The sequence below is a fragment of the Malania oleifera genome, chromosome 2 (assembly GCF_029873635.1).
Source record: "Malania oleifera isolate guangnan ecotype guangnan chromosome 2, ASM2987363v1, whole genome shotgun sequence".
In the NCBI taxonomy this organism is placed as follows: domain Eukaryota; kingdom Viridiplantae; phylum Streptophyta; class Magnoliopsida; order Santalales; family Ximeniaceae; genus Malania; species Malania oleifera.
In genome coordinates this window covers 19,698,683-19,718,152 of record NC_080418.1, presented here as the reverse complement: position 1 = coordinate 19,718,152, position 19,470 = coordinate 19,698,683, and the positions used below count along the sequence as shown (strand labels likewise).

The window sequence follows — 19,470 nt, the reverse complement described above, 5'->3', positions numbered from 1 at the left end:
TACTGAATCGACCCCAATTTGTTTAAATTCAATTTTTTGATATACTAAATTTATTAAACCAACTACTCCTATGTTGTAGGATTGAATTACTCAATTCGATTTTTAGATTTATATTGTAATCAATCGGTAGGTGACCATTAATCATGATTTGTATCATCCTCTACCAAATAAGATTGATTAATGTAATAGCTTATTGCTAAGGACCTATTTGGTATCATTATTATTTTCTATTTCTCTATAGTGAAAAAACTGGTTATAAAAATCCTCCGTTTATGCTGTCAGTTTTTTATTGTTTTTTTGTTGTTGTTGATTTTCAGTTATTTGTCTAAAAACTAAAGCCAGATTTTATGGTTTTCAATTGTTTTGATAACTTGTTAGGAATTTTAATATCAAAAAATAGTTTTTTTTGGATTAAATTATTTATTTTATACACTTATAAATTAAAATCAAAATTAAATGGTTATATGAATTTAAATATAATTAAAAATATATATAAACATATTTCAAAAAATAGTAATAAAGCCAATTAAAAATAATTTTACTATTTTTCAATTGTCACGTCCAACAAAATTTTTATTGTAAAGTATAATTTGAAAGTATAACAATTAAGTAAAAATAACTGCGAAAAATTTTATTTTTATTATATTACTTTTTTAATGTGTATTGTTTGTAATTCTATTATTTTAATCATATTCTTATAATATTATTTGATTTAAAGATGAAAATTAACATTTTTTACCAAAATTTTTAACTTACATTAGTCTTATAAATATTAACCAAATAGATTGTTGGATTCTAATTTTTAGTTTCTATTTCTAATTTTTAGTTTTTATTTTTTTTGTTTTTCTAATTTTTGACAGTGATACCAAATGATCCCTAAACAAAATATATATTGTTTTATTATTTTTCTCTCAATTCAAAAATTTGTTACTTTTTAAGTACGATTATGCAAAGTTACAAATCTCGTGCATAATGTTGATTAATTGCAAGATAAACAAAAGAAAGATTACAAATAAATAAAATATCCGTGCAAGTTTGAAATAATTCTCATAATATAAAATGTTAAAATTTTGTTTAGAAGCGTGAACAAATTTTAAATTTTAAATTTGGAGTTATTTAAATTTATACAAAGTTATAAAAATTTTATTTGAATTCCAATATTTCGGATTTGTATGAATTTAGACAAAATGCAAAACAAAATTATATTGAGTTTCATATAAATTTGCACAGATCAAAACCCAAGATTAAAATCTAAGCTCCCATATACAAGTATAAGCATGTGATTAATATTTAAAGTAAGAAGTGAATTTTGATCCAAAATTATCTTTTGAACACTTAGGGGTTATTTGGCATTGTAGTCAAATATATACATTTTTTTTAAAAGAAGTCAAGAACAAAATTTAAAAGTTAGAAATAAGAACTAAAAAAAAAAAAATGAACAACCTATTTGGTTAATATTTTTAAAATTAAACAAATTGAACACATAATTATTTTTATCTTTGAATCAATAACAACTTAAAAATATGATTAAAATAATAAAATAATACAAATTAAAAATATTATAATAAAAATAAAAATTACTAAGATTATTTTACTTAATTATTATATTTTAAAATTCAATTTATGAGAACAACCTTATGGTACATGACAATTGAAAAAATAGTAAATATATTTTAAATAATATTTTTTTTACCATTAATTTTTTGAATTTTTATGAATAAATTTATTTTAATTATATTTCTTATTTTTATCTTAATTTTAGTTAAAAATTATGCAAAAAAAAAATGAACCATTTAATTGACAAAACTCAATTAATATTCCTAGTAACATCTTACTAAAATAACTAAAAACCATAAAAATCCCTGACCCACTCTTTCATGTTAACGCCGTCTTTTATACTATTATCTTATTTAAAAAAGTGTTATTTATTGATCACATTATTTTTTAAATTAAATTCATTAGTCGCGTTATTAAAGATTTAAAAGTAAGTCGCCCTTGGAAATGGGCGCTAAAATGACGTCACACGGTTAAACCGCAGGCGGCTAAGTCGGGTCGGACCTAACGGCCGGAAACTCCAAATCTCAGCAGACTGGTGACCCACCCGGACCCGAAAGTCTCCTCTGCACGAACCTCTCGGTTCTCTTGCTGAATCGCCTTCCCCATCTATCTCTCTCTCTCCTCCTCCTCCTCTCTTTCTCTCTCTCTCACCAACAAAATCAAACCCTTCTTTTTCACTGTCTTCCTCTGCGCGCACGCCTTCCCTCTCATCTCTGTCTCTGGCCTGCCCTTTTTCGTCTTTTCGGTCAATCTGCATCAGACGGCCTCTATCCCTCCACGTCTGCTTCGTCTTCTTCATCCCCTGCTGCCTGCTCTATGCATATAAAACCGCTTCGTCCCCCTACCTTTCCTTTCTCTTCTAGGGTTTCGCAGATTCGCCAACGCACAACCACCCATCTTCTTTTCTCTTCTTCTTCTTCTCTGTTTGCGTGCACCATGATTCCTCACACCGCTGTCGTCTTTCTTCGCTCCTCTCTTGCTTCGAAGGTCTGGGCTTTCTTCGTGGATTTCTACGGCAAGCCTCTTCATCTCGAGAATTAGGTATTTTCGATCATATCTCGGTTTTTTTTTCGTTCTCGTATGTCCTATTCATGAATCTTGTCAAGTCGTTTCTGTGGGTGAAAATTATATTTGCGCGTTCCTTGCATTGTTATACAAATTTGAGAGTTTTCTTTTTGGGATTGAATTGTTTTCTTTTCTAGGGATTTGGTTTGGAGTTGTTCGATAGAGTTCAAAAGTTTTTGAAAATTTTAATTTGCGAAGGCCAGGCTTTGGGTTATTGCTGGGGTGATTGGCGCGTTTTGGTGGTTATGTCTCATGGCGATTGAGAAGAATAACTTTAAGGTTTCAAGGTTTGATTCGGAATTTTCTCCGGGTAGCAGGGAGAGTATGTCGAGTGATGAGGATGAGCTTCAGCGGCGAAGTTCAGCTGTTGAATCAGATGATGATGATGAGTTTGATGATGCGGACTCGGGGGCAGGCTCCGACGACTTTGATTTGTTAGAATTGGGGGAAACTGGGGCAGAGTTTTGTCAAGTCGGAAATCAGAGTTGTAGTGTTCCTTTTGAGTTGTATGATCTTCCAGATTTGCAAGATATACTGTCCCTGGATGTGTGGAATGACTGCTTGACTGAGGAGGAGCGATTTAGCCTTGCCCAGTACCTCCCAGACATGGACCAACACTCCTTTATGCATACTTTGAAGGAGCTTTTTTCAGGCTGCAATTTTCACTTTGGGAGCCCCATCACAAAGTTGTTCGAGATGTTAAAGGGAGGTTTCTGTGAACCTAGAGTTGCTCTCTATCGGCAGGCTCTGAATTATTTCCAGAGGCGCCAACACAACCACCTTCTAAGGAAGCATCAGAACAGCATGGTTGGTAACCTTTGTCAGATAAGGGATGCTTGGCAAAATTGTAAGGGATATAGTATTGAAGAGAGGCTTCGTGTTCTGAATATAGTGAGAAGTCAGAAGAGTTTGATGTATGAGAAAATGGAAGATTTGGGGATGGAGAGCGGCTCCTCAGAAAGAGAAGAATCCGGTGATGTTTTATGGAGCAAAAGGCTGAAGGACAAGAAACTTGCACAGAAATTCGGTCGGAATTCTGTTTATAAGGTGAGTCCAACCTTAGATTTTCCCTCACGAGGGAAGTCAGTAAGCTTGGAACCTGAAAAATATGGAAAGCAGAATCCAAAAGGATTATTGAAGCTGGCTGGATCAAAGGCTCCTTCAATGAAAGAATTACCAGGTCGCTTTCCTTCTGGTCACCACAGTTTGGAGATGAAGCCTGGGCCATATAGTTCCACACTGCCTGTTCCTCGCCAGAATAAGGCAGCTGGGTATGATTCTGGTACAGCATTCCGAATGAGGGATCAGATGAGAAGTTATGATGATGTAGAAGGAACAATGTATGAAGTCCCTGTCCACAATGTTTCACGTGGTAATGCTTCAGACAAAGCAGGGGTTTTGAAATTGGGAAAGCGTGAACATTCAAGGGGTGAGGATTTAACCAGCAACAGTTCTGTGGGTTTGCCTTCGACTATGAATGATGTTTTAGCATTGGCTGATAGGAAGAGGAATGCAAGTTCAATGCCAGAGAAGAAGACGTTGACCGGAAAGTTGTCTAGTTCTCGTAGTTCATATGATTATGCCAAAAAGGTTAAGTTTCCTGAGACTCTTCAGCAATCTGTTGAAGATCAGATGGTATCTGCAAGAGGCCGACATTCATTGCTAAAAGGAAGTAGGGTTGACTTATCAGACGGAGCTGAGCCATTTTGGCATGGCAAAACACAGGGAGAAGCCTTCTCATCAGATCAATCATTTAAATATGATGATTGGAATGCTAAAACCAAGAAATGGAAAACTGGGAGGGAGTCTCCTGATCTAAAATTGAAATCTTATAGAACTTCCTCACCACAGATTAATGATAGATTCTTCCATTCTGAACCAAAATTGTCGCAGGAGAATCTCAGGGGAAATTCTACACAGAACAGAGGAGTGGATGTAACAGTTCCAAAAGGTATTAAAATGTCTGCTAAAAATGAGGAAACTGAATCGGACTCCTCGGAACCGGGTTATGAAGAGGAAGATGATAATCCTTTGATGAGGAGCAAGTTGGGTCCCCCCAGCAGTTTCTCTGAAGGTCGACGATCCTCTTCTGCAAAGTCTGGTTTAGATGCTAAAAAGGCTAAGTCCGGTAATAAAGATAAAAGGGAGAGTGCCCGGGCTCTTGATGGAGTTATGCCCTCAAGAAGGATGGATGATCTTGGTGACCAGATGCATTTACCAGAAACCGAAAAATATTCTTCAAAAGCAAAACAGAAGGGTAAGATGCGTGATGGTAGTCACTTCCATAAGTCAGCCTCTAGAGTAATGGAAGAAAGCTATTTTTCTGGCTCAGGAAAATTAAATGATAATGGTGAGAGGAAAAAAACATACAAATTGGGAAAGAATGGTCAACTTCACGGGGATGCTGGAGAAAGGCTACAAATGCCGATGCCGGTCTACCCTACAGATAGAAGGCAGAGAGGGGAAGTCAGCCATGAGCATTCTGTGCGCAGGTCGAATTATTTGCGTGATTACATTGTGGATGAGGAGGATGATTCACTTTCACTTGAAACACGTCTATTGGCTGATGATAATGGAGTTTCAGGTAGATTAGGCAAGAAAGGCCAAAACATTGAAGCTTATGTGAATGACCGTCACGATAAATCTGATGTCCCACTGCTAGGCTGCAACACAGTGAAGAAGAAGCGGAAAGTGAAAGAAGTTTCATACAAGGACAGAGGAGATGAATATGGCAGCCTGCAATCTAATAGCCATCTGGAAGTTGATGAATCCTCTTCTTTGGCAAAACGGGGAAAATGGAAATTGGAAGCTGGCACTGATTCCATAGATATGGAAGCTTCTGAGCCACATGTCACAGAAGCAGGAGCAACAGATGGGGAGCTGGAAATAAAACCACAGAAAAAGCCGTTTACTTTGATTACACCTACAGTTCATACTGGCTTTTCATTCTCTATTATTCATCTTCTTTCAGCAGTTCGGATGGCAATGATTACTCCTCATCCAGAAGATTCCTTAGATGTTGGTAAACATATCGAGAAGAATGATGGAGTTCATAAGCTTAGAGACGAGTTGAATAAGAAGCATGAAGGCATCAATGGTGCTTATTCTAATGAAGGCATGGATGTTACTGAGTTGGAGCATTGCGGACAAATGAATGTGCCTTCTCTCACAGTTCTAGAGATTGTCAATCGTGTCAGGTCAAACCCTGGAGATCCATGTATTCTTGAGACACAAGAGCCTCTTCAGGATTTGGTCAGAGGGGTTCTGAAGATATTTTCATCCAAAACAGCGCCTCTAGGGGCAAAGGGTTGGAAGGCACTTGTATTTTATGAAAAAAGTACAAAAAGTTGGGCCTGGATTGGTCCAGTTTCTCATAGCACATCGGATCATGAAACTATTGAGGAGGTGACATCTCCTGAAGCTTGGGGCCTTCCTCATAAAATGCTTGTGAAGTTGGTTGATGCATTTGCTAATTGGCTGAAAAGTGGCCAAGAGACCCTCCAACAAATTGGAAGTCTCCCTGCACCACCTGCCACATTGATGCAATTCAACCTGGATGAAAAAGAAAGGTTTAGGGACCTGAGAGCTCAGAAGAGTCTCACCACCATAAGTCCAAGTTCTGAAGAAGTGAGAGCTTATTTTCGTAAAGAGGAACTCCTTAGATATTCTGTTCCAGACAGGGCCTTTGCTTACACAGCTGCTGATGGTAGAAAATCTATAGTTGCTCCCTTGAGAAGGTGTGGTGGTAAGCCAACATCAAAAGCCCGAGATCATTTTATGCTGAAACGCGATCGGCCACCCCATGTTACAATTCTTTGTCTTGTGAGAGATGCAGCTGCCAGATTGCCTGGTAGTATTGGTACTAGAGCAGATGTTTGTACCTTGATAAGAGATTCTCAGTACATTGTGGAAGATGTCTCTGATGCACAGGTTAATCAAGTTGTTAGTGGAGCTCTGGATCGCTTGCATTATGAACGTGATCCTTGTGTGCAATTTGATGGGGAAAGGAAATTGTGGGTTTATCTACACCGAGAAAGAGAAGAAGAGGATTTTGAGGATGATGGTACTTCATCTACAAAGAAATGGAAGAGACAAAAGAAAGATGCTTCTGAGCAATTTGACCAAGGAGCAGTAAGTGTGGCTTATCATGGGACTGGGGAAAGAATTGCAGATGGTTCTGCTGCTGGGTTTGATTTGAGCTCTGATCTCAATGTTGAGCCGTCAGGCATGGAGGAGGATAATAGAGTGGAGCTTCTGTATAATGACATGGGGCAAAATGTGGAAGACAATGTTGAGGCCACCCATGGGGCAGATCAAGGTACCCTGCATCGAGGTAATCCGATGGTGTGGGATGCCCTTGGCTTGAATCCTTTGCGAGAGAACAAATTGCTATGTCAAGAAAATTCAACAAATGAAGATTTTGATGATGATACATTTGGGAGAGATAGGCCTGTTGGACTACTTAGTGCAAGCTTATTGTGAAGAGTTTCCAGGTAGTTTTCTAGATCTTTTTCCTGGATGTCCTGTGGTGGTTTCTTTAGTAATTGGCAGGTGTATAACTTGGTCAAATTAGTTGATTCTTGTACATTCACCCAAAGCATTCAGTTTCCCTTTTTAAGCTATCTTGTCCTAGTGCCATTTCATTGTACAGTGAATGAAACAGTGCATAATAGTTGGCTGACTGAGGGATGGCAGAGTTTTGCTTTGTTATATATATATACGTTATCTATTTATATTTATAACAACATTGTTGTCTTATGTGGAAAAGACACACCTTTTATATAGCATCTGGGGAAATCTCATTATGCTTTTCTTTCCCCCCCTCTCTGCATGTTGCACTAACACATTTGGTTTATCAACTGTACTGATGATTATGGCAGAGGTTGGATGTGCTTAGCTGCATTCATTTTAGCATACGATATCATCTATTTTTATGCAATATCGAGTTTACTTCTATTTCACTTGGAAGTCCAATATGTCAGATTATGTTTTCATTTAACTCAGTATTTTTTAATTTTGCCATAAATTCTTATGCCAGAATTAAGCTGCACATTGTTGAATTCTTTTGTATGTTTATGTAAATATTGAATTTTGGTTCCACCATGTTTAAGATAAGAAATAAAATAATATATCATCATTTTGAATACTTAATTTTGCATGTGTTTCATATTGCCTATAGTGTGGGCTGTGAGGTCTTTTTGCTGCCTTGTGATTGGGGCTGAGCTTATTTGTAGCAAAGAAGAGAGGGGAGGGGAGGGGAGGGGAGGGGAGGGTGGGGGGGGGGGGAGATGAAACAAATGATTAGCTTGAAACTACCTACCAAACTGATGACATTTTGACTTTGGTTTAAAATGCTTAGACAATTAATTTTTGGAACTGCATTCTGCATGTGAATAATGGAAATTAATAGAATGAATTTTCACAGCTGCTGTCAAATTACAACTTCACAAGAAATGTCATTTTGGGAAATATAAGTTTTCATTTATAATTAATTTTTCCTGCACCCATCCTTAAGAAAATACGTGCTATCATGTTTCCTTTTCTATGCGACACAATCATGAGCTTCCTTGTAGCAGCTTCTCACTTCAGATTGGAGGTGAAAGGATAGCAGTCTCTCAACTCCAGGGAAGAAATTGTGCTGCTAAAGCAAGGATGAAATGATTAATTAGAAGAAATGATGATTGGATGTTTGTAATGAGACCACAATTGTAGTTTATTTTTTACCACCCCCCCAAAAAAAATTTTATTCCATTGTTGATAGAATGAAATCAGTGAATGAAAAATATAGATTTAGAACCCCGTGTCCCACCATGGAATTTTTGGTGTTGATTGTCAGTCTCATTCAGTTGCTAAAGCTGGTTTTGATGGCAATGCAGAGAACTTAGTACCAATGACAGTATGGAAGGGGAAAATGATCATGATGATGGCAAAGTTGATGTTGGTTTTTTTGTTCTCTTTTTGGGTGCTTGTTTTCTTTTTTAATTTCGTCATTATTACTTGGCTTTCTATGTCTTATGCCCTATCCATCTTTTTGGGCATCTCCTAATTTCATCCAAAATCCCCGTTCTTTTGTCCACTTTGCCCTTTACCATCCCAACCAGGATAAAAAACCCACACTAAAGAGCATTTTGAGGCACTAGTTTGATAAAAGAATGATGATTTATTTGTGATTCATTCCAACCGGGAAAAAAAAAATCGCACTAAACAACATTTTTGAGGCACTAACTCAATAAAAGAATGATGATTTATTTGTGATTCAATTTCATAGGAAAAAAGGTAATACAAAGATGGGACTGCTAGTTTATGGTTTGGAGGATGAAATTTTGGCTGTTAGAGAAACAAATGATCGTGGGCTGGCTCCCCCTGATCACTTTTCTTTACATCCATATTCCTTTAAGCATAAACCTTAGACATTCTCTGCCTCATTTTGCTTCTTTTGCTGCAGCTACATCCTCCTGGAGAGCCTAGCCAGCTTTGACAACTCAGCAGCTTGTCTGATGATGATGGAGATATGGGTGAGTGATATGGTTTTGTGGCTGAAATGGGCACAATGTTATGGTGGTGCTCAATAGTGCTGATGGCTGGTAGTTTCTGCATGCCTAGTTGCAACTTGCAACTGGGATGCACCAGGGTGGTTTTAATTGGTGCCATTTTAACGGGGATTTTATTGAGGATGTGGTGAGATTTTGGTGTTCAAGTGGGTGTGTTCGATGATGGGAAGGAGTGAGAATAACACTGGGGGATGGAGTTTGGCAACACAGATGTTGGGTGGGGTTGAGATGAGAAGTGGTAGAAATGGTGTGATAGTAGTTGGTGGGAGGTTGCTGAAGATGGATGCCCGGAGTTGAATGTCAGTGTGTGGGAAAGAAGTGAGCTTCAATAAACGGTATAATAGATATTTAGGGAGAAATTAGGCCATGTAACAAAGGGTTCATGGCTGGAATGAAACCCCCCCCCCCCCCTTCTCCTCCCTTCCCCACACTGCAAAATTGAGCCCCCTTTGACTTTTCGTGCTCGTGATAGAGTTGTTAAATGACTATTTTGTATTTTAATAATAGAGCCAAAACTCGCCTCTGTTGAGCAAAGATTGAAAGTTAAACCATCGCAGGTGAAGTTTAAAAGGACTGTGTAAATCAACTCCCCAAAGTTAGGCCATTAGGGAGGTCACAGAGCTGAGGAAATGCAATTTCTCATTTCTGTGGGAAGTAACCATGAATTGAGCTTCCAGCAGTGACCAAACTTCAAATGCTAATGCTGCTCTTTCTTTTGTCCCTTGTGTGTGTGTAAGTGTAGAGGTTTTTTATTGGGATCTTAACGACGAGGGCTTGCTTAACTAGGTGCCAACTGTTTTTAGTTGTTACCACCGTCATTGTGGGACAGTACCCACCCATGGCCGCTGTCACTACTGCAACCCACACCAAATCAAAAATGGTAAAAAGTAACGGAAAGCTCAAATTACTCCATTTTCTGTTTGTAAGCATAAGTCATGCTTTAAAGCAGACAAGTCCTGAAGATTGCATAATTGAGCTGCTTTACCATAACTAATAGAATGTTATGCTCACATAATAGCTTATTCCATTTGTGATATTCTTTGAAATTTTTTTGTTATTCTTTCAATAAACTGCGTGATTGTGTTTGTGCATTTAATATAGTTGCATAAAATCTATTGGATTTCTAACAATGCAGAACACTGGTGTGTTTTGCAGGCTTAAAACTCCATTTATGTCAAGGGCTGTTCATCCTTCTTTGAGGCATGTGTTATGCATAGAAGGTGCGGCATTTTCCATGTATATTGATTTTAGTGAGAAATTGTAGAATAGCAGCAAACCTTTTTTGAGGCCCAAGAATATATGTTTAGCACAGGTGGACAGGTGGATATAGTTACACCCTGCTTAAATAATGTTTTTGACCTAAAATCCTATATTTATTAGAATATAGTTCCTTGTGCTTTTTAAATTGATGATTCTGTCAAAATCCTGCACTGGTGGAGTGGGTAATTTAAGACTGGATGTGTACACGGTGGAGCTTGGCATGTGGATTTTTTATGCCTTAGAACCAAATTAATTCCCTTACTAAAATCATGTTTTTGCTGATATCACTAGAATTTTTTATTGGATGAGCTGAATCACACCCTGGAAAAGTACTTGTTCATTGTTTTTCCTCTGGGTATGTGTATTTTTCTTTTTGCATACTGGGGTTCTGTTTCATTTGTTGGGATTTCTAGGGGAAAAAATGTTTAAATGTTATTTTTTTGAGTATGCTGTAAAGGTAGCTTTATTGAAATGCATATTCCACTCATTGCTAGCTTTTCATTTTTCTTTTCTTAAAACAAAAAAAAGGGAAGGATCAATTAGAAGGCACTGCGTATGGGATAATGATTGGGGTATCACCTTATGGGGCCTTGATTTGTGCATTTTTACCAGTGGACCCAACCATATGGTGACTTTGTAAATGAAATTTAGATTTAGAAGGCCAGTAATCGATGTAAGCAACAAGTAGACTCTATGGAGGAAGGTGAGAGCTGCATGTAAATAACTGAAACTTTCTCAATGAACGCTTAGCTTGTTGGTTTGGTTTCGATCTGCATTACCATACGGAGACATATTCACATGTAGCTTTGACTTGGGTTCTTTGTCATCTTGGTTGCCCTTCCTTGCTAACTGTCCAGGCCCAGGCTGTCTTTATTCTGTATTCATTCTGATGGACACTATTGTAAGTTAATGATTTGACATAATTTCATATGTTCATATTTTCTTCGTACCCCTTGATGTGGAATGTGCTCCTCATAATATGTATTGATCTCCTCCTTGTGTGTACTAGAAGAAAGGAAGAATGAAAATAACTCTATTCTACCCTATGTAAAAATACTTTTTTGAGGTTGTCATGTTCATATCTTGTCTCTCATATCTTGTCTCTGTTGGACAGGCTCTCACCAAACATTCTGGCAACACAAATCCAATGTTTCCTTATAACTTATATTTTCAATTTTTGATAGTGATATTTGACATTCTTTGAAAACTTGTCTTTGGACTTATCCGTTCTATTTTTTTGTTTTGACATATGTTAAACATATAATGGCACACAGTAATGTTATTTTTTCAAAAGAATTTCACAAAAATTATAATTATGAAATGAGTAGTCATGGTTCAGGGTGTTTTTATTTTGAAAGATTACAATAAATCGGTCAGGATTTTCTATGAAAAAATTATATATTTAAGAATTTTTAATATGATAGAGATGCATGTGCATCTAAATTGATTTTTCCATGGAGTGCAATGCAAATATTGAACAACTGAGGCCTGTTTACTTCAGGAAAATAGTTCAATTTTTTATTTTTATGTTTAAAGCATTATAAAATGCCTCTCTTTTTCAGTTTTCCATAGTTTGGATAAAGTGTTGGATGATGTTTTTACTATTTTTCTAACATGTCTACAAATGTTGGAAAATTGAAAAATTAAATTAAATTAAATTTTTAACTCTTGAAATAATTGGAGATGGAAAAATGAAAATTATTTTCAATATTAAACAGATCCTTAATATTTTTCATATGTAATATGTTTATATATAATATGATCTATATATTAGTTCATCACGTTATTTGTATTTCAACCCCATTTTTGGGTTGATGCTTCATAAATTGTACTCAATTGAAATGAGGAGAAAAGAGAAGGGGGGGGGGGGGGGGGTTGTTTGGTGGGGTTGTGGATGTGTTGTAAGCAGGAGTGCTGTGAATCTTGACTCAGTGGGTGAAGGATGATCAGATTGGCTCATCGCAAATTTACAACTACTGGAGAACTAAAAGTTGTAAGGTTATTTGGCATAAAGAAGTATCGAGGAGTGGTTGTACTCCCAAGCATGCCTTTGTCCTCTGGTTAGGCATGAAAGGGAAGCTGACCACTTGTGATAAGCTGAAAGGTGACCATGTTGATAAACTGTGTCTGCTTTGTAGAGCTGAAGAGGAAACTATGGATCACCTATTTTTTAAATGTAGCTTTTCCAATACTGTTTGGAGCCTTGTTCGTAGCTGGGGAATGATTAGACAAATGTCCACCTTAAAAGCTGCTGTTAAATGGTTGCACAAAGAAGTTAAAAGGAATCGGCGTGCAAGCTGTGGCCAAGAGAATTAGCTCGACTGCAACTATATATTCCATTTGGCTTTCCAGAAATAAAAAGAGATTTGAAGGAAAGGCTTTAAATTTTGAAGGCGTCGTTAGGGTGATACGGATTCACACCTTTAAGTGTTGTATGACAGATTTCCCTTGTTCTCTCAGGATTGGGGTCTGATTGACTGCTTGTAGCGGATTGTTTTTGAGTTTGTAGATTGGCGACAGTTTTGTTGGGTCGTTTGATGTTCAGCTTGCTGTAGCTTTCTGTTTTCGAGTTGTAGTTATTCTGCCTTTGTGGCCCTGGGTATGCCCAGGTTGATTGTAATGCTTGCTATTACTTGTTTGGGAGCATTGCCCCTCGGGAATTCTACTAGAGTGAGGCTTAAAAGGTAGAATTCCATTAGATTGAGAAATTTAGATAATTCAAGTCAGAGAATAGGAAGCATGGACTATACGTGGAAAACGAAGAATTTTTCAGCTTGCTGGTTAAGCTGATAAATCACGAATAAGGGCTTCATCCTTGAGTTTTTTCCCGTATTATTATTAAAAAGAAATAAAATATTAAATAATACTTTTATTGGGAAAAAATTTCATAAACTGAGGCTCACGTAATCTAAAGGCCCAGCGAGTAAAAAGCTGACGCGTGGCACGGTAACAGAGCAAATCTCGCAGCACCAAGTTGCGAAATTTAAAGGTCCAACGAGTGAGAAGCTGACGCATAGTAGAGCAAATATGCTGCGAGATTTAAGCGTCCTTATTTTCCATTTTTTTTCTTTTTCTCAAATAAAATCCTTCCAAAAAGGTAAAAAAAAAAAAATGTCAAAAAATTATGAAACACTAAAACTAGATTCAAAAATAAAAATAAAAAAATAAAATCAGTATTTTAAATAATATTTATAAAATTAATACAAGTTAAAATTTTAATCGAATAAATGCTCATTTTTATCCTTGAATAAAAAAATAATCCTTAATATAACCCAAAAGATAAAAAATAAAATTTTTAATAGAATATAAATGATTTAATTTCAAAACTTGCTTTTTAGTTAGTGATATAGGAACAATTTTATTGTACATGCATATTGACAAATAGTAAATATAATTTTTGAATGACTTTTTTTTTCAAATAATATATATATAGATAATCTTATTGTATTAAATTTAATTCCAACTTAATTAATAAAAAAATTTATTGATAAAAGAGATATTTTTAAGATTAAACATTTAAGATTTAACATATATCATATATTAAAATTACTAATTTATATTTAATTATTAATTAATTGGTAATTCGGGTAATTCAATTAACCAAATTAAAGATTCTCCATACCTAAACCGAAAATCAAATACCCGAAATTATTTAAATCTAGAACCGAACCAAACCGATCGAACTCAATCAGTTAATTTAGTTAAACCCGAATTACGATCACCCCTAACCATGATGCAATTTTACAATAAATAAATAAATCCCCCTTTTATCATCACTTATTATTATTTTTTCTTTCATATATGCAAATTAACATGTATAGAAAACATGCACATATATATATATATATATATATATATATATATATATATATATATAAAATAACCCACCAATGATGAATACGAATAAAAAAAAATCTAAATGTTGTATTACTATTTTTTTTAGATCAGAAAATTAAACTCATTTCATTTACTCTAATGGAACAACCTACTTATAGATTACCATCTAAACAAAACTATTAATTCTATAATCAAAGGTTCATTTTATAGATTTAAAAAATATTTTTAAATTTTTAAAAATAATTATCTATATATATTATTTGAAAAAAAAAAGTCATTTAAAAACTATATTTACTATTTGTCAATGTGCATGTACAATAAGATTGTTCCTATATCACTAATTAAAAAGCAAGTTTTGAAATTAAATAATTTATATTCTATTAAAAATTGTATTTTTTATCTTTTGGGTTATATTAAGGATTATTTTTTTATTCAAGGATAAAAATAAGCATTTATTCAATTAAAATTTTAACTTGTATTAATTTTATAAATATTATTTAAAATACTGATTTTATTTTTTTATTTTTATTTTTGAATATAGTTTTAGTGTTTCATAATTTTTTGACATTTTTTTTCTTCTTTCTATATATATATATATATATATATATATATATATATATATATATAATAATAATGTTACCTTTTTGGAAGGATTTTATTTGAGAAAAAGAAAAAGAAAGGAAAATAAGGACGCTTAACCACAGCATGATGCTGCGAGATTTGCTCTGCCATGCATCAGCTTCTTACTTGTTGAGCATTTAAATCTCGCAACTAGGTGCTGCCAGATTTGCTCTGCCACCGTGTCACGCGTCAGCTTCTCACTCACTAAGCCTTTAAATCTCGCAGCATCAAACTGTAAGATTATGTGAGCATTAGTTTGGGAAATTTTTTTCAAATAAGAATATTATTTAATATTTTATTTCTTTTTAATAATAAAACGGAAAAAAACTCCTTCATCCTTGCTATTTGTTGAATAATCACTTTTTGAAAACTATGGTTTTAAAGATCTGACTAGTTTACTGTTATGGCAAATGAAAAATGCTGCTAAAAGGACCAAACTAGCCTCTAGAGGCCTCTCTTTTGCTTATGACAACGATGGTGCAAGAGCTTAATGAAAAAGATAGTGAATTAAGGCAACCACATATAGGTAATTTGTTACTAGAGACTATACCAAATTTCTTTTGCAGTGTTGTAATCGCAAATGCGGTTGTATTCTTCATCACTCATAGCACAACAAAGGAAGTTCTTAGTCTCGAAATTTAATTGAGCTAACCTTGATTCTTTGTCCGATAACTCTTCAATTTGTTTAGGTATGCATTTGTCATCCTTGAATTCAAAGTCTCCTTTTGTGATAACTCGTCACATTTTAAGATCGTTGGATTGGATGAAAATGGTCATTTGGTTCTTCCATGTTAGGTAGTTGCCTCCGCTGAATTTAGGTGGATGACCAATGGATTGTCCCCTAGGTGAGTGGTGCTTCAATCGTATCTGCCATTAGATCTTTGCGCTCTAGATATTACTCTGAAAGTCAAGCGACTAGCTCTAATACCACTTGTCGGCCCAAGTGTGTATCTAGAGAGGGGGTGAATAGACGTTTTTCGTGGATAATATGTTTTTTCTTCAAAGAAAAAACTTTGGAAAGATACAAGTGATTGATATCAAAATAAATGACAAAGTAAATACCACAAGCAAATAAAGAGATAAGGGAGAGAGAAGCTCAACACAACGATTTTAACGTGGTTCGTCACCCAACCTATGTCCATGCCTTGAGACCAACTAAAGGATTGTCAAATCCACTAAACGATTTGCTTTCAAGATGGAGAAGCCTTTACAAAAAGGGAATCAATCCCAGCTGCTCACCAAGAGCAAACCAAGGAGTTCACCAAGAACTACCTTTTACCAATGGCTCACAAAGAACCTTCAAACTTACAACGAATCAAAAACAAGTAGAGATTACAAATGATGCTCCTTTTTGAGCTAATGTTACAAATCATGCTACTCTCTTTCAGCAAGTGATGAATAACAAGAACAAAGTGTAAGAGAGCTTTGAGCAAATGAAAACCTAGAATGAATGCTTCAACTAAATTTCTCAACAACCAATATTTAATGAATATGCTTAATCAATGAGTTATATTTATGGCAAAAGGGACGAGCAAGTCGCTGGTTAGCCGTTGGGCATTAATGGAGACAAGATAAAGCAAAAACTAGCCATTTGAAGCTCATTTATTACGGTATGCCACCGTCAGTTGTCGACGAGTAGCACTCACTAGTCGATGAGTGCCTTGCTCTAGTTGGCGAGTCACATGGGCTTTGAGATATGATTTAGATACTGGTTTTTCTTGTCGACGAGCCAAGCTCCACTAGTTGACTAGTTTGCCTCACTAGTCGATAAGTGTTATTCACTAGTCGACGAGTGCCTTGTTTTCCTTACTAGTAAGCCTTTAAATGCACTAAGTCAAGCTAGAACAGGTGCACATGAGATATGATTGTTCTAATGATGCTTTTGGCTTGTCCAAATGAGGTTTTAAGATGTCTTGTTTGGAAAACTAAGTTTTAAAGCTCGTTTGACATCTGATGCACTTAGTATGACTCGATATGCATGTGTAAATTGAGTTATGACGTTCTATACTACATGAACTGCATGCACATTCATTTGCTCAACTCTTGCAAGGTGTTCTTACCATTATCACACGCACAAGAGTTACAAAATATTTCCTACCTCACACACAACCCAACAAACATGTAAACATAATAACTCTTCATATGAATTCCGGTTGGTTGTGCTTTGAGTGTTCCACGAATGCACTTTGGTTATGACCTTTGCTTATTGCTTCTTCAATGATTCATTTGCTCTTTGCCTCATCAAGACTCATTTGATCATTTTGCTTTCTTTGGTATTGACCTATTTAACCTATATTGAACTTGAATTCATAGATTAGATAACTTGAGGGACATCAATGGGTTGTTATCATCAAAACTTTCTAGAATGGGAAAGCTTAGCCACTAAGGCTAACATTCTCCCTCTTTTTGATGATGGCAAACCATTGTTGTTTTCTATAAGATTTTTCTTAAAAATGCTCCCCCTCAAAATGTGCATACTTGTTTTAAAGAATAAGAAAACTTTCCCCCTTACTATATGCACTATATGCATGGTAAAACAATTTGACATCAAACATGCTCGATTTCAAAGAGTTCAGTTTAATTGAGTTTCCACAGTTCAGTAGTATTTCCCAATAACATTCAGTATATCCAACACAAGCATAATATCCAACAAATGAGCAGTATGTTCAAACAAGCAGTATTACACAACAATCATATATGTGACTTATAAAAATGATGTGGCAGCGGAATTACTCGAAAGTCACGACTTGTGATATTAATCAGTAGTACTCAACATGACCTATATGATATAATAATATTGCTCAACAGTATCAGCAGTAGTACTCAACCAGCTATCAAGTTTCATCAAGTAATACTATTAAATAAGCAAAACCAAGATTAAAATTCAAATAAGAGTTAAAGTTTTGAAGATATCCATCCAATACAAATAAGCATGCGTAAGTCAGACAAGCATGCATCAGTGATAGCCAAAAACATACACCATGCATCAGTAGCAGTAAAAAAAACATACAAAAACATACATCAGTCAATCAGCATCAACACCAATACAATATGTCTTTCTCCCCATTTGCCTTCATAAAAAAATAAATAAATAAATAAAATGAGGGGTTCCTATTGGTTGTGGCGCAGATGGTCAAGGATGGCTGCAAGGCTAGAGTTCACGTGGGTTATGTGAGCCTTGTGTGCCTACTATAAAGAGTCGAAGCGAGCATGATTTTCTTGTTCCATCGCATCCATATCTGCTGTCATACCCAACTCAAGTCTATCCAGGCGTTATAGTATGGGATCAACTGGTGGTGTCGCTGGAGCATCTGAAGGAACGTTAGGGAAGTGTTGTTCCCTGGCTACAACTTCCTCTTCCATTTCTGCTTCCACCTCATCTACCGGCTCGCCAACCTGTTGATTTGGTTTTCTCCAGATCAAAGCCTGATCATCCCAAATAAAATGCATCCTGTGCATGGTGGTCTTGGTGGAAATATCATCCCAAGTAGGCACCGTCACTGGTATGCTTGCTCGTATAATGTCAAAATGTTCAAAGAATTTGGTAAGCATACGAGCATATGGAAGACAACCCTTTTGGAGTTTCAAGTTCTCCTCCATATGCTGGACAATAATGGTGGGCAGATAAATTCCTTGTCCGTGCCACAATCAGAACATTGGAAAGATATCACCAAGCGTCACCTAGTCTTGCCCACCTTGTCTCGGGGAGATATTATACGTGATCATGTAATGCAAAACTCAAAATTCTACAATTAATTCCTTAGATTTAGGTTTGGCAATTTCATGAATATTGGGGTTACCCGTCACTAATTTCAGTGCCTCATAAGAGTCAAATGATTCATAATTAAGAAGGCTCTGAATGGGGTAACGGTGGCAAGACAAGACCTTAGAAAATGTCCTATTGTAACGCCCCAAACCCTTAAACCCGAGTCCGATGCGTTATACATGATAAAATCTTTGATAATCCATAAATCAATATATACGAAGCGGAAAACATAAACATAATATCCATATAACATAATATTAGAGTTTACTAATTCTAGCTATAATCCATAAAAAAACATCCACCACCTGCATTTCCATAAATCTACATAACTTCCAAAACATTTCAGTAATTTCACAATCATTCTTTACTCAACAGCCTTAAAACATAAAGACATACAACATAAATATTTACATTCTCCAAAACTAACATAGAAATATACCCTTTTCTTTTTATATAATCCTCAAAAGGCTAAAAACCCTCGAGCTCTCAAAGCTCGATCTCGAGGAAATCTTGAAAAAAAAGATAAATTCATATTCGGGTGAGACACATCTCAGTAAGGGAATAATCAATATATTAAAACAGTGTGTGGTTCACATGAGTTTATAAATATCATTTTAGTAAGCGAAACATTATCATAAACACTAAAATCATTTTCTGAACCTAATCAATCAGATGCAAAGATTTAACCCACGAGATTACCCAAAGGTAAGGGTGATTATCCGCCCATACAAATAGCACCCCTCTGCTCTAATACCTAGGCAATCCAAAGGTCACAGCTAAAGCATACTTGGGCACTCACCTTACTCAGTAAGC

At 35.6% G+C, this 19,470-nt stretch overlaps 1 protein-coding gene across 1 annotated transcript; it reads left to right on the top strand.

The window, feature by feature from the left end:
- Positions 1-2,142: 2,142 nt before the first annotated feature.
- Positions 2,143-10,578, top strand: LOC131149200 (uncharacterized). The gene is made up of 3 exons (XM_058099438.1): positions 2,143-2,598; positions 2,760-7,115; positions 10,329-10,578. The coding sequence occupies exon 2, from the start codon at positions 2,875-2,877 to the stop codon at positions 7,102-7,104; it is 4,230 nt and encodes a 1,409-aa protein (XP_057955421.1). The 5' UTR covers positions 2,143-2,598; positions 2,760-2,874; the 3' UTR covers positions 7,105-7,115; positions 10,329-10,578.
- Positions 10,579-19,470: the final 8,892 nt, after the last annotated feature.

Excerpts from the sequence above, each read along its gene's own strand:
- LOC131149200 (XM_058099438.1), top strand. The coding sequence starts at position 2,875 with ATGGCGATTGAGAAGAATAACTTTAAGGTTTCAAGGTTTGATTCGGAA.